The 25,025-nt window shown below is 51.9% G+C and overlaps 1 protein-coding gene across 4 annotated transcripts in view; it reads left to right on the top strand.

Annotated features, from left to right (window-relative positions):
• IQSEC2 (IQ motif and Sec7 domain ArfGEF 2) overlaps positions 1-24,268 on the top strand; it is a gene marked incomplete at both ends in the record, with an annotated part of 127,733 nt that extends 103,465 nt beyond the window's left edge. For 3 of the 4 annotated variants that reach the window (XM_080719381.1, XM_080719380.1, XM_080719383.1), the window contains 11 exons: positions 461-1,353; positions 3,740-3,901; positions 4,357-4,479; positions 6,291-6,457; positions 10,908-11,047; positions 15,285-15,410; positions 17,962-18,061; positions 20,356-20,517; positions 22,031-22,204; positions 22,695-22,744; positions 23,303-24,268. In XM_080719381.1, coding sequence (XP_080575507.1) covers positions 461-1,353; positions 3,740-3,901; positions 4,357-4,479; positions 6,291-6,457; positions 10,908-11,047; positions 15,285-15,410; positions 17,962-18,061; positions 20,356-20,517; positions 22,031-22,204; positions 22,695-22,744; positions 23,303-24,268 — 3,063 coding nt within the window. The remainder of the gene's footprint in view (positions 1-460; positions 1,354-3,739; positions 3,902-4,356; positions 4,480-6,290; positions 6,458-10,907; positions 11,048-15,284; positions 15,411-17,961; positions 18,062-20,355; positions 20,518-22,030; positions 22,205-22,694; positions 22,745-23,302) is intronic. The other variant, XM_080719382.1, reaches the window with a different exon arrangement.
• Between the last annotated feature and the right edge of the window lie 757 nt (positions 24,269-25,025).

Raw genomic sequence — 25,025 nt, 5'->3', positions numbered from 1 at the left:
TTTGTCACAGGACCGGGGTGCACCGTGGTCCACGGTGAGGGGCGGGTGGAGGCGGAAGTACCACCTGTGGTCCAGGTTCCTACTTAAGCATTCTCGACACACCTCTGGGCTCAGGGAGTTGGGATTTGGGTGTTCCCCAGGGGGACTGCAGGGGCAGGAATGTGACTGGAATGAGTGGGGGTAGTATTTGGCTTGGATCTAATCTGGAAATGAAGATGTTGGGGCATCTGAGCATCTGAGAGAGACCTGTGGCCCTTAGTCCCAGATCCGGTGAGCTCACAATGGCTTTCCCAGAGCAGGTGAGCTGTCGGGTGGGGGAGGGGAATCTGCTTTCTTGGCCAAGCCACGGGAAGATTTCCCCCTTTCCTCCCCTCCTTCCCTGCCTCCCTTCTCTCCCACCTTTGTTCCCTTCATCTTTCTCCCCTCTCTCCCCCTTTCCTCCCCCCTCCCAACCGCGCAGGTCAAGTCTCTGGCCGAATCCATCGACGAAGCCCTGAACTGCCATCCATCGGGGCCCATGTCGGAAGAGCCGGGATCCGCCCAGCTGGAGAAGCGGGAGTCCAAAGAACAGCAAGAAGACAGCTCGGCCACATCCTTCAGTGACCTTCCCCTCTACTTGGACGACCCAGTTCCCCCGCCATCCCCCGAGCGACTGCCCAGCGCAGAGCCCCCACCCCAGGGCCGGCCTGAGTTTTGGGCACCGGCCCCCCTCCCGCCAGTTCCTCCTCCAGTGCCACAAGGGACCCGAGAAGATGGCAGCCGCGAGGAAGGCGCCCGCAGGGGGCCAGGGTGCTTAGAGTGCCGGGATTTCCGGCTGCGGGCTGCCCACCTCCCCCTGCTCACCATCGAGCCTCCTAGCGACAGCTCCGTGGACCTGAGCGACCGCTCCGATCGCGGCTCCGTCCACCGCCAGCTGGTGTACGAGGCCGACGGCTGCAGCCCCCACGGGACCCTGAAGCACAAGGGGCCGCCAGGCAGGGCCCCGATCCCGCACCGCCACTACCCAGCCCCCGAGGGCCCCGCCCCAGCCCCGCCGGGGCCCTTGCCACCGGCCCCCAACAGTGGCACGGGGCCCAGTGGTGTGGCTGGGGGTCGGAGGTTGGGGAAGTGCGAGGCGGGCGAGAACTCTGACGGCGGGGATAACGAGAGCCTGGACAGCTCCAGCAACTCCAACGAGACCATCAACTGCAGCTCCGGCTCCTCCTCCCGGGACAGCCTGAGGGAGCCCCCGGCCTCGGGCTTGTGCAAGCAGACCTACCAGCGGGAGACCAGGCACAGCTGGGACTCGCCAGCCTTCAACAACGACGTGGTACAGAGGCGCCATTACAGAATTGGCCTCAACCTCTTCAATAAGTATGTGTCCCCCGTTCCAGGCTCCTCGCCCTCCCCGCCCAGTTGGGGGGCACACCGGTCCTCCGGGTCTGAGCCCCAGGCGGCAACCCCGCTTCAGCCACCCTGGCATTTTGGTGAAATGTCGTTTCTCCCCAGCTGTTGGGGAGGATTGGCGACCAGGTGGCAGACTAGAGACAGCCCCCTCGGCACCCACACACGCCTCGGCGAGCGGGGTTCGGGTTCAAGTGCTGCCGCCTATGGGCGGGCGGCGCGGTCCGGCTGGCTCGCTTCGCCCTTGAGAGCAGGCGCAACCTGGGGCAGAAAGACAGGTGGAGCCAGGTGTGGCGGCGCATGCGCGCACTCCCAGTACTTGGGAGGCTGAGAAAGGGTTAGCGGGTTCAAGGTCAGCCGCTGCAGTTCAGTGAAACCGTTCCTAAACAAAAACAAAAGAAAGGCTGGGGGTGTAGCTCAGGTAGAATGACCCTGGGTTCCTGGGAGGGAGGGAGAGAGAGAGAGACAGAGAGAGAAAGAGACACACAGAGAGAGAGAATGAGAATGAATTGCTCTGGTGAAAGGAGCCCAGGAGTGCCCGGTGTGGTGGCGCACGCTTGTAATCCCAGCATTAGAAAGGCGGAGACTGGAGGATCATGGTTCGCGGACAGCCTCAGCTACTTAGCGAGGACCTTCACAACTCAGTGAGACCCTGTTTCAAAATAAAGAATAAAAAAATAGGGCTGGGGGTGTAGCTCGGAGGTAGAATGCCCCTGGGTTCCAACTCCGGTGCCAAAATAAAAAAATAAAAAGAAGAAGGAAGAGACCAGGGGCCCTGAGTGACAAAGTGGTCCCGCGTGGGCTTCGGGTTTTCCATCCATCTACAAGCAGAGGTGTATGGTTGAGGTGAAGGCCGGCGGTGTGACAGACTTCTCAGTGACAGTGGCTGAGCCTTTTCTAGGTCCCTGATCTTGTGCCAGGTGCTTAGGAGTGGGCTGGGAGCTTAGCATTTGATGGGGAAATGATTAGAGAACATTAGATGTAATTAGAAAACATTAGTTGTAATGGAAAGTGTTAGGTGGAATACATTACATCTTTATAGTCTATGAAACACTGCCACAGCTGGGCACAGTGGCACACACCTGTAATCCCAGCACTCTGGAAGCTGAGACAGGATTATCACAAGTTTGAGACCAGCCTCAGCAACTTACATCCCATTTCAGAATAAAAAAAAATACAATGCTGTCACCTTTGGAAAAACTATCCCAATTTACCGTATTGAGTTGGCATTGTACGGAAATTAACAGCTATATTGGTCTAGAAACATTAAACTTAATGTTTTTTTCCCATTTGTACAGGGGTAAAACACTGCATTAAATATGTAAGGTCTTAGCCGGGTGTGGTGGCGCACGCTTGGCTTGTAATCCCCGCCCTTGGGAGGCTGAGACAGGAGGATCACGCAGGTTCGAAGCCAGCCTCAGCTACTGAGTGAGGCTCTCAGCAACTTAGTGAGACCCTGTTTCCAAATAAAATATAAAATAGGTCTGGAAGTATAGCCCGGAGGTAGAAAGCCCTGGGTTCCACCCCCAGTAACACACACACACACACACACACACACACACACACACACAAAATGTAAGGTCTTATCTACATGGGTTTGGTTACAGAGACTATTAAATTAGTATTCTCTAAAAAAAGAAATAAATAGCCAGGCGTGGTGGCACACGTATATAATCCCAGTATTTGAGAGGCTGAGACAGGAGGATCGCGCAGGTTCGGAGCCAGCCTCAGCTACTTAGGCTCTCAGCACCTTAGTGAGACCCTGTTTCCAGATAAAATATAAAATAGGTCTGGGAGTGTAGCCCGGAGGTAGAAAAGACCCTGGGTTCCACCCCCAGTACCACACACAAAAAATATTTAAAGGAATTTTAAAGAATAAATAAATAGAAGGGCTGGGGCATAGCTCAGAGGTAGAATGCCCCCTGGGCTCCCCGGTACCAAAAATAAAAACTCCCAAAACAAAAACCCGGAGGGAGAAGTGGAGACGTGATGCTTCCGAGACTCCTGATGGCCATGATCTCTTGGGACAAAGTGGTCTCTTCACCCCTTCCGTTCCCTGAGTCTGTGACTCAGAGAGAGAAGGTGGCCTTGGCCTGGAACTCAGGCCTTTCCTCGGGACTCCAGGGAGCCTGCTGAAAATATGGAAGCCGCTAGAACAAGACAGGCTCTCATTAGCTACTGAGTTTCTTCCAGATGTGCTGCGGCCCCAGGAAAGGAAGAAATCAAATGCAGACACCTGGAGATTTTGATGCTCTGTCAAATGGGCCAGCGGCCTCCTCTCCCTAGGCCACTGTTCCCTCATCTGGACTATGAAAGGTCGGACCATATGATAGATCTCCTTCTTGTCTTTCTGCAGGAAGCCAGAAAAGGGGATCCAGTATTTGATCGAGCGGGGCTTCCTGTCCGACACGCCCGTGGGAGTGGCCCACTTCATCCTGGAGCGGAAAGGCCTGAGCCGGCAGATGATAGGGGAATTCCTTGGGAATCGGCAGAAGCAATTCAACAGAGATGTGTTGGAGTGAGGACCAGCGCGGGCCGGGCGGGATTCCCGGGAAGGAAGACGGGAGGGAAGAGGGGGACAGCTGTCCTCTTGGCTCAGATAAACCTTTCAAAACAGGATGAAGAAGAGCATCCTGCTCCCAGACTCTTCTGCCCCAAAGGGGTCTGATCTCTCTTGACTCTTCCTGAAGCCTTCTGGGTCTGGGCGGGGCACGCCCATCCTCTGGAGGACCTGCTTCTGGCCTCCGTTTTCCCATCTCTAGAATGAGTAGACTGGTGGGCAGGACCCTTAGGGATCCTGTCGCCCCTCCATCTTCTGGGACGGATTTGTTTCAAACACTAAGGACTTAGCATGCCCTTGATCGGCCATGAGTCTGGAAATCTGCCAGGGGGTGTGGTCCGTGTGAGCAGGTCAGGGTGGGTGTGGGGCGTCCTGTAGAGGGGCTGAGCATGCCGCACCTTCTTTGCCCTCAGCTGTGTGGTAGATGAGATGGACTTCTCCTCCATGGATTTGGATGATGCGCTCCGGAAGTTCCAATCCCATATCCGGGTTCAGGGAGAGGCCCAGAAAGTGGAGCGACTCATCGAAGCTTTCAGGTGTGCCCACTTCCCCCTTTTGAAGTTGTCTCTCTCTGCTTAGGGGGCCCATTCGTATATGTCTCCAGGTCACTTCTTTGAGCCTCATACTTCATTTACCATAAAACAGAAATGATAAATCCCATCTTGCAAGGTAGTTGTGAAGGTCAGAGAATAAAAGCTGAGGCTGGTGTTGCACACCTATAATCTCGGTACCTGGGAGGCTAAGACAGGAGGATCGCAGGTTTGAGGACAGCCTCAGCGAGTAGTGAGACTCTCGTCAACCTAGTGAGACCCTGTTTCAAAGAAAAAATAAAATAGGGCTAGGAGTATAAATCGAAGGTAGAAAACCCAGTTAAATCCCCAGTACCCCCCCACACACACACACATACAAAAGTTAGAATAGCATCAGCAATAAAAGCCAACATTCACGGGGTCCAGGGTGTAACTAAGTGGTAGAGCACTTGGTAGAGCACTTGCCTAGCGTGCCCAAGGACCTGGGTTCCAGCCCCAGCTCTGTGGGAAAAAATAATTTATGCTGGAATTCAGAGAGGATTAAATATCAGATGCCCAGATGGGCACTTTCCGTGATTTTTTTTTTTTTTTTACTGAATACTCAAAGCCGCACCGTGAGGTAAGTGTTTCTCTGATTCCCATTGTGCAGATTAGAAATCGGAAACTCAAGCCGGACATGGTGGCGCACACCTGTAATCCCAACATTTACGAGGCAGGAGGATTGCGGTTCGAGGCCAGGCTCAGCAATTTAGTGAGGCCCTGTTTCAAAGTGAAAATAAAATAGGGCTAGGAGTGTAGCTCAGAGGTAGAATGACCCTGGGTAATTCCCCATCCCCCAAAAGAGTGAGAAAGAAAAAGAGAAAGGAAAGAAGGAGAAATCTGAAGGTCAGAGCTTTTAAGGAATTCGCCTCGGGTCATACAGTGATGACGGGGTTGAGCCGGGATTTGAACTCGCGTGTCTGACTCCGTGGTCCACCCGCGCGCTGACCCAGTACATCTTACAAGTGCTTGAAGGATCAGACACATGTGGATCTGAATCCTGTCCTGCCTCTTTGGATCATTTAGGAGAGAAGCAGAAGAGTCACTGGGAGCTTTCTTTCCCATCATGGGTGCAGGATTTGCTTTGCAGCCTGAAGGATCTGGGTTTTCATCCCAGCTTTGCCATTTACCAGCTCCCTTCCCTTGGACATACAGCTTCGCCACTCGGCACCTCAGACATTTCGTCTGTAAAATGGGACCACTAACCGCTACCTTAAGGGCTAGGGGTTCAGCACTTGCTTAGCATGCTTGAGGCCCTGGGTGCAATTCTCAGCATCACAGAAAAGAAAGGAGAAATAAGCCAGGGGCGGTGGTGCACGCCTATAATCCCACTACTTGGGGGGGCTGGGACAGGAAGATCGCAGGTTTGAGGCCAGCCTCGACAATTTAGCGAGACCCTTACGCACTGAGCGAGACTCTGTCTCCAAATAAAAAATAAAATGGGGTTTGGTGTGTAGTTCGGAGATAGAATACCCCTGGTTTCAATCCCCAGTACAAAGAAGGAAGGGAGGGAGGGAGGGAGGGCAAGAGAGGAAGGAAGGAAGCTAGCTAGCTATGTTGCAGGATTGTTGCAGGTACGTGAACCCCCTGGGAAACCTCCAAAAAGTTAGCGATTGGGATTTTTCCGCGCCAGCCTTGGAGAAACTAAAGCAGACAGGTGCAAAGGGCAAAAGGAGTATTTCTTGGAGGAAATGGTTGGTGCTGCCACCCTGGGCAAATGGTGGGAAGGTGGAGATGGCCGGCACCCGAGTCTGGACTTGACCCTTCCTGCCCTGCAGCCAGCGGTACTGCGTCTGTAACCCCGCCCTCGTGCGCCAGTTCCGGAACCCAGACACCATCTTCATCCTCGCTTTTGCCATCATCCTCCTCAATACCGACATGTACAGTCCCAGCGTCAAGGCCGAACGCAAGATGAAACTCGACGACTTCATCAAGAACCTGAGAGGTGAGCAGCCTTCCCCGGCCGCTTCCCCTACTCTTCCCTGGGAAGGGAAAGTGGGCATGGTGGGGTTGGGGGGAGAGGACGGAAATCCAGCTGTTCTTGGAAATTAACCCATGGTACCGTCAGTTTCTGCCAAGGCTGGGTGTCCCCGGGGCATTCGTTTATTAATTTGCTCAAATAGTCATTTTAAAAAGGGCTGGAAGATGGGCATGATGGTACATGTCTATAATCCCAGTACTTGCGGAGGTTGAGACAGGAGGATCACAGGTTTGAGGCCAGCCTTGGCAGCTTAGTGAGAGAGAGACCCTGTTTTTTTGTGTGTGTGTGTGTGGTACTGGGGTTTCTGGAAGCCCTTCTACCTCTGGGCTACACTCCCAGACCTATTTTATATTTTTGAGACAGGGTCTCTTACGCCAGCGCGGCTGGCTTCGAACCTGCGCGATCCTCCTGTCTCCGCCTCCCAAGCGCGGGGATTACAAGCGTGCGCCACCACGCCCGGCTGAGAGAGACCTTGTTTTTTAATGTATTTTGTGGTACTGGGGGTGGAACCCAGGGGCCTTCTACCTCCGGGCTATATTCCCAGACCTATTTTTTATACTTTATTTGGAAACAGGGTCTCACTAAGTTGCTGAGAACCTCACTAAGTAGCTGAGGCTGGCTTAGAACCTGTACAATCCTCCTGTCTCAGCCTCCCAAGCACTGGGATTACAAGCATGTGCCACCACGTCCAGCAGAGACCCTGTTTTAAAAAATAAGAAATAAGCCAGATGTGGTGGCATATGCTTGTAATCCTAGCACTTGGGAAGCTGAGACAGGAGGATCATAGGCTCACAGCCAGCCTTAGCAACTTACTGAGGGCCTCGACAACTTAGTGAAACCCTGTATCAAAAAAAAAGTCTAAAGCCGGGCAGGCGTGGTGGCGCACGCTTGTAATCCCAGTACTTGGGAGGCTGAGGCAGGAGGATCGCAGGTTCGAAGACAGCCTCAGCAGCTTAGTGAGGCTCTCAGTAACTTAGTGAGACCCTGTTTCCAAATAAAAAATATAAAATAGGTATGGAGGTGTAGCATGGAGGTAGAAGGTTCCTGGGTTCCATCCCCAGTACCATAAATAAATAAATAAATATAAAATAGGGCTGGAGGTGTAGCTGAGAGGTAGAATGCCTATGGGTTTATCTCCCAGTACAACATACACACACACAAAAAAGGAGAGAGACAGAGGAAGGAGGGGAGGAAGGGTCGGTGGCAGCGGCACATGCCTGTAATCACAGCACTTGGGAGGCTAAAACGGGAAGATCCGCAAATTCAAGGTCAGCCTCAGTAACTTGTAGTGAGACCCTGTATCAAAATAAAAACGGCTAGGGGTATAACTTAAAGGTAGAATGCCCCTGGGTTCAATCCTCGGTACCAAAAGGGGGGTGGTGGTACCAAAAGGGGGGTAGTGGCGGGGCTGTGGCACAGTTCTGTAATCCCAGTACTTAGAAGACTGAGATAAGAAGATCTCAGGTTTGAAGTCAACCTTTGCTAATCAGCAAGATGTTGTTTCAAAAGTAAAGAATAAAAAGGGCTGCAGATGTGGCTCAGTGATAGGAAACACCTAGGTTCAATCTCTAGTGTCTGTCTGTCTGTCTGTCTGTCTCTCTCACATACAAACACACACGGGACCTGGGGCTATAGGTCAGTAGGAGTGCACTCCAGGTTTCATCTGTAGTAACACACTCACACACGTACACATACATAGCGGGCTGCGAGCGTAGCTCAGTGGTAGAGCTCCTGCCTGGCATGCACAAGGCCCTAGGTTCTATCCCCAGCATCTGTAAAAGTAGTCATCTGACCATACACTTGTGCACTCACACGCACGCTGCTTATCTGCTGAGCATCTAGTATATAGCGGGCTTCTAGGTCCTGAGTAATAGCGGCAAATGGAATAGAGAAAGCCAGCCCTGGCTCCTGCGCTACTTCTCTCGGCCACTCGCTTGTTCATCCCTCCGTCTCTCTTTCCGTCTCTTCCTCACGCCCATAAAGACGCTTCCGCTATTAGACGCTCTCTCCTCCACTCATGTACTCAGCTATTCACTCAGCCAGCCAACCAGCCAGGCAGCCGATCCTTACTGCGCCCCGTGACGGGTGCCAAGGACAGTGGAGTCGCCATAGCCCTGTCCCCGTGCTCTCTGTGTAGGAGAGACTGAGTCGGACTGTCCAGTCAGACAACAGAAGACAGACAGTGTGTGTGCCCTCAGAGAGGCCATCCAGAGCTCAAAAGAGGGGGAGCCCGCCTCCCGCTGGCCTCCTGGAGGGCTTTATTTTAAGGGGAGCCCTGGAGGGATGGATAAGATGACAGAATAGAGATAGGGGAGGACTTGGGTATCAGCAAGAACAACAAAGGCACAGAGGGAGGGCAGCAGCAAGTTGCTGAGGGAACCACGGAGATGATGGGAAGGTCAGGCGGAACCTCCACGGGCCTTGGATGCCAGATGAAAGGGGTCGCTGTGATCTTTTTCCTCCATTGATCGTATTGATGTCAAGCCCTGCCTCTCACCAAAGAGCAGCCTACTAAAAATGGCACAGATGCTAAGATGATTTCAGATGAAAAAGAAGAAAAAGAGAGTCGAGAGGAAATTTAAACACCGAAACCAAGACGAAATTGCCGTCGGGGTGTACACAGTTGATGCGCGTTGAGCTCTCTGGCAGCTATGGCGGAAGAAGTAGCAAGGCGAAGTCGGCTCCTGCCCAAGGCGGGGAGACCGTGGCATTTGCAAAGGAGACGCTGTTTCTCCTAGCAGAAGGTTTAGAGAGAAGAGGGAGTGGGTTTCACTGAGCAGACAGGAGGAAAGAAAGATGGGAGGTTCAGCTGGAAGAAGTTATATCCAACACCATCTGGAGCTGTCTCCTAGGACCCCGCCATTGTCGGTCCTCTCCTCTCCCTCCCTCTCCCTCCCTGTATGTGTATACAGTAGGCCCTCCACATCTGTGGCTCCCACATCCGTGAATTCAACGGCAGGTTGAAAATAAGCCAAAAAGTCGCCTCTGCCCTGCGCATGTTCAGACTTTTTTTTTTTGCTTGTCACGATTCCCTAAATAATATGGGCTAACAACTCTTTTTTCTCTAAATAATACGGCCTAACAACTCTTTTTACATTGTTGTAGATATTATAAACAATCTAGAAATGACTTATATGCAAATGTGGTATCATTTTATTATATTTTTTTTGTAGTACTGGGGGTGGAACCCAGAGGCTTTCTACCTCCGGGCTATGCTCCCAGACCTATTTTATACTTTATTTGGAAACAGGGTCTCACTAAGTTGCTGAGAGCCTCACTAAGTAGCTGAGGCTGGCTTTGAACCTGCGCGATCCTCCTGTCTCAGCCTCCCAAGCGCGGGGATTACAAGCATGCGCCACCACGCCCGGCTAAATGGATATATCTTTTACTTAACTATTTCGTTTCTGTCAAAACTTAGACTGTTTCAGAGTTTCCCCATAAACAGCACTTAGGGAATATTCTTGGACATATATCTTACAGATATTTCTGAGTAAATCCTCAGGGTAGAGTCCTAGAAGAGGAATTGCTTGGTCTGAACATTTAGGCTCTTGCCAAGTTATCTTCCAAAATAGTTATGTTACTATACATGCTCACTTCCCCACACTCTTTTGGGGTGCATACTGGGGTTGAACCCAAGGGCATTCCACCTCCAAGCTATACTTTCAGCACTTATTTTGAAGCAGGGTCTCACTGAGTTGCTCAAGATCTCACTAAGTTGCTGAGGCTAGCCTTGAACTTGTGGTCCTCCTCTATCAGCCTCCCAAGTACTAGAATTAGAGGTGTGTGTCACTGTGCCTGACTATACCGGATATTTATTTATTTATTTATTTATTATTTATTTATTATTTATTTTGTGGGTCTGGGGATGGAACCCAGGGGCATTTGAACTCCGAGCTACACCCCCCCTGCCCTATTTTTTATTCTTTATTTTGATTTTGTTTTTTGTTTTTGTGGATCTGGGAATGGAACCCAGAGGCATTTGACCTCCGAGCTACACCCCCCTGCCCTGCTTTTTATTCTTTATTTTGAAACCGGGTCTCACTGAGTTGCAAAGAGCCTCACTAAGTAGCTGAGGCTGTCCGCGAACCGCGATCCTCCGATCTCAGCCTCCCAAATGCTGGGATTACAAGCGTGCACCACCACACCCGGCTCTATACTGGATATTATTAAAAATTATTTTTGCTAATTAAGAAGGCAAAAAATAACTCCTGATTGTCTTAATTACAGTGCGTTCTGAGTGGTTTAGACAAAATCCCCACCCTAGGGAAGAAAGTAATTGGCTGTTTGATTGCAGGGCACTTTTCCTGCCCAAAACCTGGCCGAGGGACAAAGGGTACCCACGCACGCTTGGTCCTAAGTCTTATGGTCCATACCGGGGTATGTGACATATTCTTCGGTTACTCCCCGTACATAGGGGTCGACAATGGTGAAGACATCCCCCGAGACCTCCTGGTGGGCATCTACCAGCGCATCCAGGGACGCGAACTGCGGACCAATGATGACCATGTGTCCCAGGTGCAGGCCGTGGAGCGCATGATTGTTGGCAAGAAACCGGTAAGTGTCTTGGGGGCTGCAGAGGGGCCAGGGTTGTGGTCTGCCCCCACCACTGAGTGGTAAGTCACTGCTGCTCACTGCCAGGCTCCCCTTACCTGCAAAGCAGAGTGGGTGCTAATGCATCCCACAAGGGCTGTGGTCCTGATGATGGGAGATGCTCCATGCCAATGCATCTATCACATTGCAGAGCCCGTAGCAGGTGCTATGTAAATATTAGCATCCTTCCCACCTCCAGTTTTGTCCGCCCATCCCAAATGTGGAGCCAAGCTAATATTAGCTTAGAATAGAGCCAGGCATGGTGGCTTATGCCTGTAATCCCAGTACTTGGGAAGCTGAGACAGGAGGATCATAGTTTCGAGGACAGTCTCAGCAATTTAATTTCTTATTGTATGGGAGGGGGCGGGGGGGGGGGTCTCGGGATTGAACCCAGGGGCATTCTACCTCCACAGCCCTATTTTTTATTTTTATTTTGAAACAGGGTCTCACTGGGTTTATAAAAGTCTCATTACTTGTAGACGCTGCCCTCAAACCTGCGATCCTCCTGTCTCAGCCTCTCAAGTATTAGAATTACAGGCATGTGACACCACACTGCATAGTCTCAGCAATTTAGCAAGGCCTTAGCAACTTAGTGAGAGCCTGTTTCAAAATAAATGTATTATTTTTTTCTGGTACTGGAGGTGGAACCCAGGGGCTTTTCTACCTCCAGGATATACTCCCAGACCTATTTTATATTTTATTTGGAAACCGGGTCTCACTGAGTTGCAGAGGGCCTCACTAAGTACCTGAGGCTGTCCATGAACCGCGATCCTCTGGTCTCAGCCTCCTGAATGCTGGGATTACAAGCGTGCACCACCACGCCCGGCTCAAAATAAAGAAATTTAAAAAGGGCTCCGCCGGGTGTGGTGGCGCATGCTTGGGAGGCGGAGACAGGAAGATCGCGCAGGTTCAAAGCCAGCCGCACTGGCTTAAGAAACCCTGTTTCCAAATAAAAATATAAAAATAGGTCTGGGAGTGTAGCCCAGAGGTAAAAGGCCCCTGAGTTCCATCCCCAGTACCACCAAAAAAAAAAAAAAAAAAAAATAGAAGAAGGGCTGAGGATATGGCTTAGAATGTATGTGCATTCATTTCCCAGTACCACATACACATGAAATAGGGCTGGGAATGTGACTCAGAGGTACATACCCTGGATTCAATCCCCAACCCCTAGTGCCAAATATATGAGAGAGAGAGAGAGACAGAGACAGAGAGAGACAGAAGGAGGAGGAGGAGGAGGAGGAGGAGGAGGAGGAGGAGGAGGAGGGAGAGGAGGAGGGTAGAGAGAAAGTAAAAAACAGGCAGGCGCTTTGGTCAATAAACATTTATGAATGCTTTCCCACTAAGCCCAGCATTTCACTGGGCCCCAGAGACATATGAACCACGGTATTTATGGTGTCCGGGCTCACTCAAATCAGGGAAGCCTTAGAAGGGTTAAGTTTGGAAACAGGGTCTAAAGGAGCTGAAGGCAGCCCTGTGGAGCTGGGCAGGAAAGGCACTGAGACAGAGGGTACTACAGTGACAAGAGCAAGGTGGCTGAAAAGTTTGTGTCCAGCCCCACCTGGTGGTGCTCGCCTGTAATCCCAGTACTTGGGAGACTGAACAACCTTGGCAATTTAGCAAGCCCTTCTTTCAAAATGAAAAATAGGAGCCAAGCATAGTGGTACATGCCTGTAATCCGAGTACTTGGGAGGCTGAGACAGGAGGATCGCAAACTCGAGGATAGCCTCAGCAAGTAGTGAGATTCTCAATCAACCTAGCGACACCCATTTCAAAATAAACAATAAAATAAGGTTAGGGTGTAGCTTGGAGGTAGAATGCCCCTGTATTCCATACCCAGTACCACACACTAAATAAATAAATATGCAAACAAATAAATAAAAATAGGCCCCTGAGTTGCAGGCATGGTGGCACATGCTCATAATCCCAGTACTTGGGAGGTTGAGACAGGATCGAAGGTTCGAAGCCAGCCTCAGCTACTTAGTGAGGTCCTCTGCAACTTAGTGAGACCCTGTTTCAAAAATAAAGAATAGGCCAGGCATAGTGGAGACAGGAGGATCGCGTTGGTTCGAAGCCAGTTTCTCTGGCTTAAAAGACCCTGTTTCCAAATTAAAAAAATATAAAAATAGGTCTGGGAGTATAGCCCGGAGGTAGAAGGCTTTCCAGGAACCCCAGCACCATTGAAATAAATAAATAAATAAATAAATAAATAAATAAATAAATAAATATAAAAATAAAAAATAAAGCCGGGTGTAGTGGCATATGCTTGTAATCCCTGCAGTTAGGAGGCTGAGACAGGAGGATCGCACAGGTTCGAAGCCAGCCTCAGCTACTTAGTGAGGCTCTCAGCAACTTAGTGAGACCCTGTTTCCAAATAAAAAGTATAAAATAGGTCTGGGAGGATAGCCCAGAGGTAGAAAGCCCCTGGGTTCCATCCCCAGTACCACAAAAGAAATAAAAGAAAGAAAGAGAGAGAGAGAGAGAGAGAGAGAGAGAGAGAGAAGAGAAGAGAAGAGAAGAGAAGAGAGGAGAGAGGAGAGAGGAGAGAGGAGAGAGGAGAGAGGAGAGAGGAGAGAGGAGAGAAGAGAGAAGAGAGAGAAAAAGAGAATAAAAGCCAGGCATGGTGGTACACGCTTGTAATCCCAGCATTCAGGAGGCTGAGACAGGAGGATTGTGCAGGTTTGAAGTCAGCCTCAGATACTTATTGACGCCCTTTACAACTCAGACCCTGTTTCAAAACAAAGAATTTTAAAAAATAGAGCTAGGAGTGTTGCTGGAAGGTGGAATGCCCCCAGGTTCCATCCACAGTACCAAAAAAAAAAAAAAGAATAAAAAATAGGAACGAGGCATGGTGGTGTACACTTGTAATGCCGGCATTCGGGAGGCTGAGACCGGAGGATCGCGGTTCGCGGACAGCCTCAGCTACTTAGTGAGGCCCTCTGCAACTCAGTGAGACCCGGTTTCAAAATAAGGAATAAAAAATAGGGCTGGGCCCGGCGTGGTGGCGCAGGCTCGTAATGCCAGTGCTTGGGAGGAGACAGGAAGATCACACAGGTTCAAAACTAGCCTCAGCTACTTAGTGAGGCTCTCAGCAACTTACTGAGACCCTGTTTCTAAATAAAAGTATAAAATGGGTCTGAAGTGTAGCCCGGAGGTAGGAAAGCCCCTGGGTTCCACCCCAGTACCACACACACACATAAAAATAGGGCTGGGGGTGTAGCTCTGAGGTGCAATGCCCCTGGCTTCCATCCCCAGTACTGCAAAAGAAAAATAAATACAATAGGGCTGGAGCCAAGTGTAGAGGCGCACGCTTGTAATCCCAGCACTTGGGAGGCTGAGACAGGAGGATCACGGGTTCTTGGCTAGCCTCAGCAACTTGTGAGGCCCTCTGCAACCTAGTGAGACCTTGTTTCCAAATAAAGAATAAAATAGGACTGGGGATATAGCTTGGAGGTAGAATGCCGTTGGGTCCAATTCTCAGTACCGCAAAAGTAATAAAATAAAGTAAAATAAAAATGGGAAGTGGGCGTGGTGGCGCACACCTATAATTCCAGTACTTAGAAGGCTGAGCCAGGCGTGGTGGCGCACGCTTGTAATCCCCACACTTAGGAGGCTGAGACAGGAGGATCACACAGGTTCGAAGCCAGCCTCAGCTACTGAGTGAGGCTCTCAGCAACTTAGCGAGACCCTGTTTCCAAATAAAATAGAAAAGTGGTCTGGGGGTATAGCCCGGAGATAGAAAGCCCCTGGGTTCCACCCCCAGTACAACCAAAAAAAAAAAAAGAAGAAGCCTGAGGCAGGAGGATCACAGGTTCGAGGACAGCCTTAGCAACATAGCTAGCTAGATTCTCAACAACTTAGACTCTGTTTCAAAATAAAAATTAACAAGGGCTAGATAGTCTGAAGGTATAATGCCCCTTGGTTCATTCCCCAGAATCACATAACAAATAAATAAATAGATGGATAGGTGATAGGTAGGTAGATAGATAGGCAGGCTGGCTGGGATGTGGCTAAGAGTCCCTGAGTTCAATCCCCAGTATCAATAAATAAATTAATTAAAAAGAAGAGAAAGCTTCTAGCCTTTGTATCAGAGCCACACATATGCCTCAGAGGTCCATTTCCTCTTGTAGGTAAATATTAAGGTGCTGGAGGCCAGGAGCCGATGGCTGTTCTTGCTTACACCTGTTTCTCCATGCTTGTCCAGGTCCTGTCTCTTCCTCACCGTCGACTGGTTTGCTGTTGCCAGCTCTACGAGGTTCCAGATCCAAACCGCCCGCAGAGGCTAGGGCTGCATCAGCGAGAAGTCTTCCTCTTCAACGATCTCCTCGTGGTATGGTCCCTGTGTGCAGGAGGAGACGGGAGGGAGACGTCAGCTCAGCCGCCGGGTCTGGCGTGAACCATGTTGTCATTGGTGTGTGGTGCGTGGCGGGTGAGGTGCTCCGCTGTGCCAGCTGTGCAGGGTCTCCACCAAGGCACCGTCCTTCCCTTACGGGTCCATTTGGAGGTTGTCACTGCTTACATTTGGGAAGTAGTAGGAAATGTCCCTGTCCGCCAGAGCCTTGGGTGCAAAGAGGAGGACCTGGGACCCCCGTGGTTTGCTGAAGCCTTTTAGTGGTCCTGATGCTGGGGAAGATTCTTAAAACTTAGCTCGTCACCTCTACAGAGACATCTTTTAGGGATGAGAGTTGTAGGATTCTGCAGAGTAGAATGAGCTTTCAAGGTCTCCTGAATATGAACCAGCTTCCTACGTGGCTTATATGACTACCGGGACTGAAAGACGCCCTTCTCCAAGACAGCCAAATTGCCTTGTCAGGCCGCTCTGACTATTAGAATCTGTCTCCCTGAGAGTTTCTTCTAACCATCTAGACTTGACCCTTGGGATAACCAAGGACAAGGGTTCTCCCTCTGGTCCGAGACAGCTCTTCAGAGCTTTGAGAACAGCTATCTTGTCTACCTTCTGTCCATTAGATCAGTTTTTTAAATCTCAGCACTGTTGACATTTGGAGACAATACATTCTTTCTCATGGGAGGGGGACCATCGTGTGTATTGTAAAATGTTTAGCTGAGCTGAGCATGGTGTCTCATGCCTGTAATCTCAGTACTTGGGAGGCTGACGCAGGAGGATTACAGGTTGGAGGTCAGCCTCAGCAATTTAGCAAGACTCTTAGCAACCTAGTGAGACCCTGTTTCCAAAAACAGAAAAAAGAGGGGACCGAGGGTATGCCTTGGAGGTAAAATGCTTCTGGGTTCAATCTCCGGTACCAAAAAATAAATAAAAATAAGAAAATGTTTAGCAGTATCCTGGTCGCTACCCACTATGCCAGTAGCAACCATTCAATAAAAAATGTAGTCTGTAGAAAAAAGTCACAAAACAAAAAGAGATAGAAACATCTTCTCTACGGAGAAAAAGAGAAAAAGAAAAAAAAATCTCCAGATAGCATTCATATCTTCTGGAGAGGGGGCAAGATCACCGCAGTTGTGAATCACTGCTTCATAAGACAAAGCCCGTCCAGTGAGCTCTCTCAGACTTAGTTTTCTGCTCTATGAAACGGGGCTAGCCCATCTCTCCTGGGGGTCACATATGGATTAGCCTTACCAAGGCATGCCTGGCCCACCCAGTTGCTGGGTCAATGTCAGAGGCCCTTCGTGCATTCGTGTGTGTATCCAGCTTTTTGCTAGGCACTGGGGATGCAAGATGAATCAGACTCAGTCTCTGTTCTCAGGGAGCTCACAGTCCAAAGAATCAAAAACAAAGAACTTTGAGCCGGGCATGGTGGCGCACACTTGTAATCCCAGCGCTTAGGAGGCTGAGACAGGAGGACCGCACGGGTTCGAAGCCAGCCTCAGCTACTTAGTGAGGCTCTCAGCAACTCAGTGAGACCCTGTTTCCAAATAAAATATAAAATAGGTCTGGGAGTATAGCCCGGAGGTAGAAAACCCCTGGGTTCCACCCCCAGTACCACCAAAAAAAGGGGGGGGGCTGGGGGGGTGGCTCAGAGGGAAAGTGCCCCTGTATTTAATCCCCAGTACTCCCCCGCCACATACACACACACATGAAAAACATAAAAAGGGTCGGGAGTAGCTTGGTGACGGAGCACCCCTGGGTTCAATCCCTGGTGCAGAAAAAAAAAAGACCTTAGGCTGTTAAGAGAAAGAATTGCTAACCCTAAACATACATAATCAAGGTAGAGAATGCCGCTCTGGGCTGGCTCTGGAGGCTGAGGGCTGGGCTGGTGGGAGAATGTGAAAACCCACACTCCTGCCCCCAGGCCAGGAGGGGGAATGACATGCTCAGGGGAATACCACAGAGCCTGGCAAGAAAGGTATAAAGCAGCACTCTGGAAGCTCAGAGAAGGGAAACACAAGTCTGTGCCAGGTTTTAGGATGGGCTTCCCGGAAGGAGTAGCATTTACTTGGTTCCTGTAAAATTTGTGAATAGTGGTTGTACGGCGTCATGACAGCAAGAACTTGCATTTTTTGTGGGGTGCGGAGGCACATGCCTGAGATCCCAGTACTTGGGAGACTGAGATAGGAGGAGCGCAGGTTTGAGGCCAGCCTCAAGAACTTAGCAAGGTCCTCGGCAACTTAGTGAGACCCTGTTTCCAAATACAATCATTGAAAGGTTGGAGAGTGTCATTTGGAAGTAGAATGCCCCTGGGTTCAGTCCCCAGTACAGAAAAAAGTAAATAGATTGCATTTTCTCTCATCTTTCTCATTCTGTCCTCAAACTTCAGTTCTTCCCCAACTCGTGGGAATGTGTGTTTGTGTGTCTGTGTGTGTCAGTGTGGATGGAAAGGGAGGGGGATTACTGGAAACAGGTACCACGTGGGAATCCCCCGGCCCCAACCCTGCCTCTTGTCTTTCTCCCACCCTTGCCGAAGGTCACCAAAATTTTCCAGAAGAAGAAGATCTTGGTGACGTACAGCTTCCGTCAGTCCTTTCCCCTGGTGGAAATGCACATGCAGCTCTTCCAGAATTCATGTGAGTCCGTCTCTCCTTGGCCCGAGCCTCCTGAGAGTCCATGCCATAGTCCCCGTGCTCATCCTCATCTCGACCCACCTCTGGGTTTTCGAGTCCTTAACAATTGGGCTAAGGTCTCCAGAACCCCTGCTTGGTGCCTGGATGAAGAGCAGGCCAGGGCGGAGGGGGCCTCGGGTCCGGCCCTGGGGAGCGGGGAACCGCAGTGTTGGGAGCGTTCTCCGATGGGGCCAAGAGACAGCAATCGTGCTGTGCTCCGAAGGATGGAACTTGGAGGACTGTGGTTGAGTGGCACTTGGAACAGCAGAGTCATCGTGAGCAGAGGCAGAGGCACGAAGGAAAGGGTTTCTAGAAAGCAGTGCAGAATTGGGTTTACCTTCACATCCTGGAGTTCATGAGGGCCACAGGTACCGGGAGTTGGAGGAGCCACTGAAGACGCTTGAGCTCTCTGAGAAGAGGCACGTCTGAGTTGGACATGGGAGAAATCCCTTCCAAGCCGGCAGTGGTGGTAATGCCCCTGTAGTCTTAGCACTAGGAGCGCCAGGAGGCTGAAGCGGGAGGATCGCTTCAGCTCAGGAGTTCAAGACCAGCCTGGTCAACATGGTGAGAACCTATATAGGGGAAAAAAGAGAGCCGGTGCAGTGGTACCTACCTCTCATCTCAGGACTTGGGAAGCCAGCATCAGCAACTTAGCGAGACCCAGTTTCAAAACAAAGAATATTCCAAGAGTTGGGTGTGGTGGTGTATGCCTATAATCCCAGTACTTGTGAGGCTGAGACAGGAGGATTGCAGGTTCAATGCCAGCCTTGACAATTTAGCAAGGCCCTCAGCAACTTAGTGAGACCCTGTTTCTAAAGAAAAAATAAAATAGGGATGGTAGTATAGCTCAGAGGTAGAACACTTCTGGGTTCAATCCACAATAAAAATAACAACAACAATAATCCTGGGAGTATAACTCAGAGGGAAAATGGAATACCCCTGGGTTCATTTCCCAGTACCAACACACACACACACACACACACACACACACACACACACACACACATATGCACAAAACAAAAGCCAAAGACAAGAGCCCAGCATGATGGCACATGCCTGAAATCCCAGTACTTGGAAAGCTGAGACAAGAAGATCACAGGTTCAGTGGCAACCTCTGCAATTTAGTGAGACCCTATTTTAAAATTTTAAAAAAATCCTAGAAGTATAGTTCAGATATAGAATGCCTCTGGGTTCAATCTCCCGTACCAAACAAACTAACTAAAAAAACAAACAAACAAAAAACCCAAGAGCCAGGTGTGTTTGGTGTGCCTGTAATCCCAGTACTTGGGAGGTTGAGAGAGGTGGACCAGAGGTTTGAGGCCAGCAAACAGTTATTTAACAAGATCCTATTTTTTTAAAAGTAGCCGGGCGTGGTGGTGCACACTTGTAATCCCAGCGCTTGGGAGGCAGAGACAGGAGGATCGCACAGGTTCAAAGCCAGCCTCGGTTACTTAATGAGGCTCTCAGCAACTTAGTGAGACCCTGTTTTCAATTAAGTATAAAATAGGTCTGGGAGTATAGCCTGAAGGTAGGAAAGCCCCTGGGTTCCACCCCCAGTACAAAAAAAAAAAAAAAAGTAGAGCCGGGTTTAGTAGTGTACACTTGTAATCCCAGCATTTGGGAGGCTGAGACAGGATCGCGGTTCGCAGACAGCTTCATCTACTTAGTGAGGTCCTTTGCAACTAAGTGAGACCCTGTTTCAAAATAAAAAATAAGGCTGGAGGTGTAGCTCAGAGGTGGAATGTTCCTGGGTCCCATCCCCAGTACAGCAAAATAAATAAATAAATAAATAAATAAATAAATAAATAAATAAATAAAATAAATAAAAGTAGGGAGAGTTCCACTTTGGGGCTCTCCAGCGTGCCTGCCAGGCACACTGCTTTTCTTCTCTCTTTTTTCTATTTCCTGCTGACTTTGTAATAAAGACTTGTTGAAGCTGCAAAAAAAAAAGTAGGGTTGGGGGTGTAACTCAGAAGTAGAGTACCCCTGGGTTCATTCCCCAGTTACACACACACACACACACACACACACACACACACACACACAAAGTGAGAGAAAGAACTTAGCAAGATCTTGTTTCAAAATAAAAAATAAAATAGGGCTGGGGTGTAGCTCAGAGGTATAATGCCCCTGGGTTCGATCTCCGACACCTCCAAAAAAAAAAGAGAGAGTAAAAGAAATCATTTCCCATTTGAGCCACCTTGCTTTGATCTTGACAGAGATACTCAATCTCTCCTGTCCCTTCCTTTTGCTCACAGATTACCAGTTTGGGATCAAGCTGCTGTCTGCAGTACCTGGTGGGGAACGAAAAGTCCTCATCATCTTCAATGCCCCCAGCCTCCAGGACCGGCTGCGCTTCACATCAGACCTGCGGGAGTCCATTGCTGAGGTGCAGGAGATGGAGAAGTACCGCGTGGAGTGTGAGTAGCCCAATCAAGTCTCCTCCCCTCTCTCTTGATACAGCACCCCAAGAATCCCATCTGCTGACAATTTCAAAGTGGAAGGTTAGCTTGTACAATCTTTCTACCATCACTCTGTCTTGAATACCTTCAGCGACAAGGGGCTCGCTACCTACCAACCTCTGATTATTTTTTTAAGCCCTAAGAGTCTATGCCATGGCCCGCACACCCATTCTTTAATTATGAGCCCCCAGTTCTTTTTGCTGAAAGGCAGCAGTGAGAAGTATCAGGCTATAAGAGGTCGAGGACTGTAGCTTCAGATCTGTGACTTCTTACCTGGGTACACTAGGGATAGTCTCCTAACCCTTGGAGCTCCAGTTTCTTCCTCCATGAAATCCGGAGAGTGCAATCTCCTTCGTAGAGCTGTGGGAGAAGTGTCCCAATACATTCTAGGTGTTCAACAAATACCATTCTCTATGTCACCCTCTCCCTTCCTCTCCCACATATCAATTTCTGAGCTGAGTCCCAGCAACCTCCCCTCCCCACTGCCAGGGGCTACTCCAAGTCCTTCTGACCATATGCAACAGGGAAAAAGTTCCACAGTGATCACATCTTATTCTCCCATACCCTCCAAGATTTCTCTTTACGAGGCTAAGCAGTCACAGTTGAATGACATGGTATTCGTGCGAGACATGCTGGCAGACACAGAGAGGCAGAGGCTGTGGCAGTTCCTTGGGGAAGCCATCACAGTTCAGGGGTCTACTCAACAAGGTGCAGGGTCCTTAGTTTCAGTTCAGCAGCCCCTCCCTCTCCAATCCCTGGAAAAAGGCAGATCCAGAGATTAGCATATGCAGATGAGGGGAGGGCAGTTACAACCGAGTTCCCACGACCTACGCGCAGAGGTGGGGGCATAAGCAGGCCAGGAGAGCCCTGGCTCTGGAATCAGGCCGACCTGCTTCCAGAATGTTGGCTCCACCATTTCCAGCTGTATGACCCTGGGCAAGCTCTATGACTTCTCGGATTCTCAGTTTCTTCCTCTGCACAATGTGGATGATGCTAATAATGTGGATTGAGAGGGATCAAGTGTGTGTAGCACGCAGCATACTGCCTGGCACATAATAGAGGATTCAGTGCCCACTCCTGCCTTCCAGGAGCCCCTCTACCCTGGAGCAAGGTATCTGAGAGCTGAGTGAACTCTGGGGAGATCGCCCTTCGCCATCGGCTTGAAGGGCTTTCTTTTCCTTACTATGAAGTGTCTGTGGCAAAGTTCTTTTTTGAAGGGCAGTGGTGGTTGGGGAGACCCCAGTGCAAGAGGGCAGGGGATGGGGCGGAAGACCAAAGGAGGGAAGGAGGAGGAGGGGTGGCACAAAGCAGAGGCCAGGAACCAAGGGATGTTGGGAGATGGAGCTGTAGTTTGGCGCTGGCTATGCAGGGGCTCATCGGGAGGGAAGAGGAAGGCTGTGGGGGCCAGGATCATTAGGGGGCCCACTCCCATTCCTGACCTTTGCTTTCCGTCTCCTCCACCGCCACCCAGCGGAGCTGGAGAAGCAGAAAGGTATGATGCGGCCTAATGCCTCACAGCCCGGAGGGGCCAAGGACTCCGTGAATGGGACACTGGCCCGCAGTAGCCTGGAGGACACTTACGGGGCAGGCGACGGGCTCAAACGGGGCGCACTCAGCAGTTCCCTGCGAGACCTCTCTGATGCAGGTATGTCTTCTGGGCCCCTTGCCCTGACTGGGGAGATGCGGGAGCGCGTGTCTCCTTTGCCTCCTGTCACTGGCCGCCAGCCTTCCCTTCACCTGCGGCACCCTGCCTTCACCCGGATCCCTGGGCGCTGCCCCTCAGGGGGCCTGGTAGCCAGGTCAGAAGAAAGCAGCCCAGGGTTTGGGCCAGGGAGTGTGAAGTGGGCCTCAGTCTCAGCCCCCCTCCCCTCTCTCTCTCTCTTTCTTTCTTTCTTTCTCCCTCCTCCTCCTCTCCTCTTCTCTTCCCTCTTCTGTCTCTCCTCTACCACCTCTCCTCCTTCATCTCCTCCTCTCTCTTTCCCTTCTCTGCCTCTCCTCCTCCCCGCCTCCCCCTCTTCGATGGGGGAAAGGGATCGTGGGGTGTCTGTCCCCGGGAGGGGCCCAGGCCTGGTGCCCAGCAGGGAGGGGAGGGGGGGTTGCTGCTCTGACGCTGGGCTCCTTGCTTGTGGGTGCAGGGAAGCGGGGGCGGCGTAACAGCGTGGGATCGCTGGACAGCACCATCGAAGTAAGTGGCAGCTCCTGCCCCACTCTTCCTCTGCATGAGCCCTCCCCAGTGGCCGTGGAGCCGCAGAGGAGGAGGGGACCTGTTGCTCCTCCCTCCTCCCTGCTGGGGACCGTGAGGCTGCCTCTCCCAGCCAAGCGCTCTCTCCATCTGTCCTCAACTCTGTCTGTCCTCACTCTGCCTGTCTCTCAGTCTGTCTTCCACTCTCCCGAGCCCCCTCTCAACCCCGGGCCGACTGCTAGTAGGGAAGCCATTGTCCTTGGGCCTCCCGAGAAGCTCCTGCCCCCAAGTCCCCACTCTCTAACCCTGAGTCCCCCTGGCTCCCTGGACCTAAGTTACTTGGCCTTCAAAACGGGCACGAGGAGAGGAGGTCCTACTCATTCTCCCTCCGAGATAGTGGAACTGACAGCAGAGCTTTGCCCGCTGGGGAGCTGTTTGGTTTTCATTATCACTTGGGGGTCCCTGCCTCCCAGCTCCAGCCCTCAGGGACAGGGGTGGAGTTTAGGGTCAGGGGGGGTCTAGAACTACGCTGCTGGCCTGACCCCCCCTCCCTGCTTCCAGGGGTCTGTTATTAGCAGTCCGCGCCCTCACCAGAGGATGCCACCTCCGCCCCCACCCCCGCCGCCAGAGGAGTACAAGAGCCAGAGGCCGGTCTCCAACTCCTCATCCTTCCTGGGCTCCCTATTTGGAAGCAAGCGGGGCAAGGGGCCCTTCCAGATGCCACCACCGCCAACAGGCCAGGCCTCGGCCTCCTCTTCGTCTGCTTCCTCCACCCACCATCACCACCACCACCATCACCACGGTCACAGCCACGGTGGCCTAGGGGTGCTGCCCGACGGGCAGTCCAAGCTCCAGGCCCTGCATGCACAGTATTGCCAAGGACCAGGCCCCGCCCCGCCGCCCTACCTCCCACCCCAGCAGCCCCCCCTGCCTCCGCCCCCACAGCAGCCCCCACCCCTGCCCCAACTGGGCTCCATCCCCCCTCCACCGGCCTCTGCCCCGCCCGTAGGGCCACACCGCCACTTTCATGCCCATGGCCCCGTCCCAGGGCCTCAGCACTATACCTTGGGCCGGCCAGGCAGGGCTCCCAGGCGAGGGGCTGGAGGACACCCTCAGTTTGCTCCACATGGCCGCCACCCCCTGCACCAGCCCACCTCCCCACTACCGCTGTACAGTCCTGCCCCCCAGCACCCTCCTGCCCATAAACAGGGCCCCAAACACTTCATCTTCAGTCACCACCCACAGATGATGCCAGCAGGGGGCGCCGCTGGGGGCCCAGGGTCCCGGCCACCAGGGGGCTCCTACTCCCACCCCCACCACCCCCAGTCACCTTTGTCGCCACATTCACCCATCCCACCCCACCCCTCCTACCCACCCCTGCCCCCACCCTCACCCCACACCCCGCACTCACCTCTGCCGCCCACCTCTCCCCACGGCCCGTTGCACGCCTCTGGGCCCCCTGGCACCACCAATCCACCCAGTGCAAACCCTAAGGCCAAGCCCAGCCGGATCAGCACCGTGGTCTGATGAATGGAGCTAGCGAGGTGGGGAGCAGGAGGACCCGGGGAATTCACAGGAGAGGGACCTCGCCCCTCTCTCCTTCCTCAGTTTTTTCAAAATATATGTACACACAGCAATGTCCTCCTCTCTACTTCCTCCTGGCCTCGGGACCCCTCCTCCAACCCCCAGCTGACGCCATGGGGTTTCCTTCCAGATTCCAAGATCCTTGCCACTTGGGGCCTGGACTCAGGGTGCACCAGCGCTGGGGAGCGGTGAGGGCCTGCCCGAGATCATGTCCTCTTCTTTCCTGTCTTCCTCTCCCCCGCCTTTTCCCCGGAGGTCTAGCTCGGTGGCCTCAGACCTCCAGGCCCATGTGAGCTCCCTCGAAGCTCTGGCTGGTGGAGAAGGGTGGGTATCTGGAGCCTGAGGGGCAAAGGCCTCCCCAGAGCTCCTCCAGCTGTGTGGGGCTAGGAGAGAGCTCTGTAGAGTTGCGGCCAAACCTCAGCTGGCTCGGCTCCCTCTCTGACCTCAGGGTCCGGCCACACACCTCCATGTGTCTTTCTGCCTGCTGGAGGACACAGACTGTCAATGCACTGGGTGGGTGGGACCCCCGCTTGGGCTGGCCCCCACTTGGGGCAGTGCTTCCTCTCGAGCCGGTCGATGCCCTCTCTCCAGTAGGCCCCAGCCCAGACCTCTTCGACTTCAGGAACTTGCCTCGCCCTGCAATGTTCTTATCCTGATCCAAGTCCAGACAGGTTGGGGGGGGGGGGCTCGAATCTGGGAT

Source organism: Muscardinus avellanarius (assembly GCF_963383645.1).
Source record: "Muscardinus avellanarius genome assembly, chromosome: X".
NCBI classification, from domain to species: domain Eukaryota; kingdom Metazoa; phylum Chordata; class Mammalia; order Rodentia; family Gliridae; genus Muscardinus; species Muscardinus avellanarius.
This window is presented reverse-complemented; position numbering and strand designations above follow the sequence as displayed.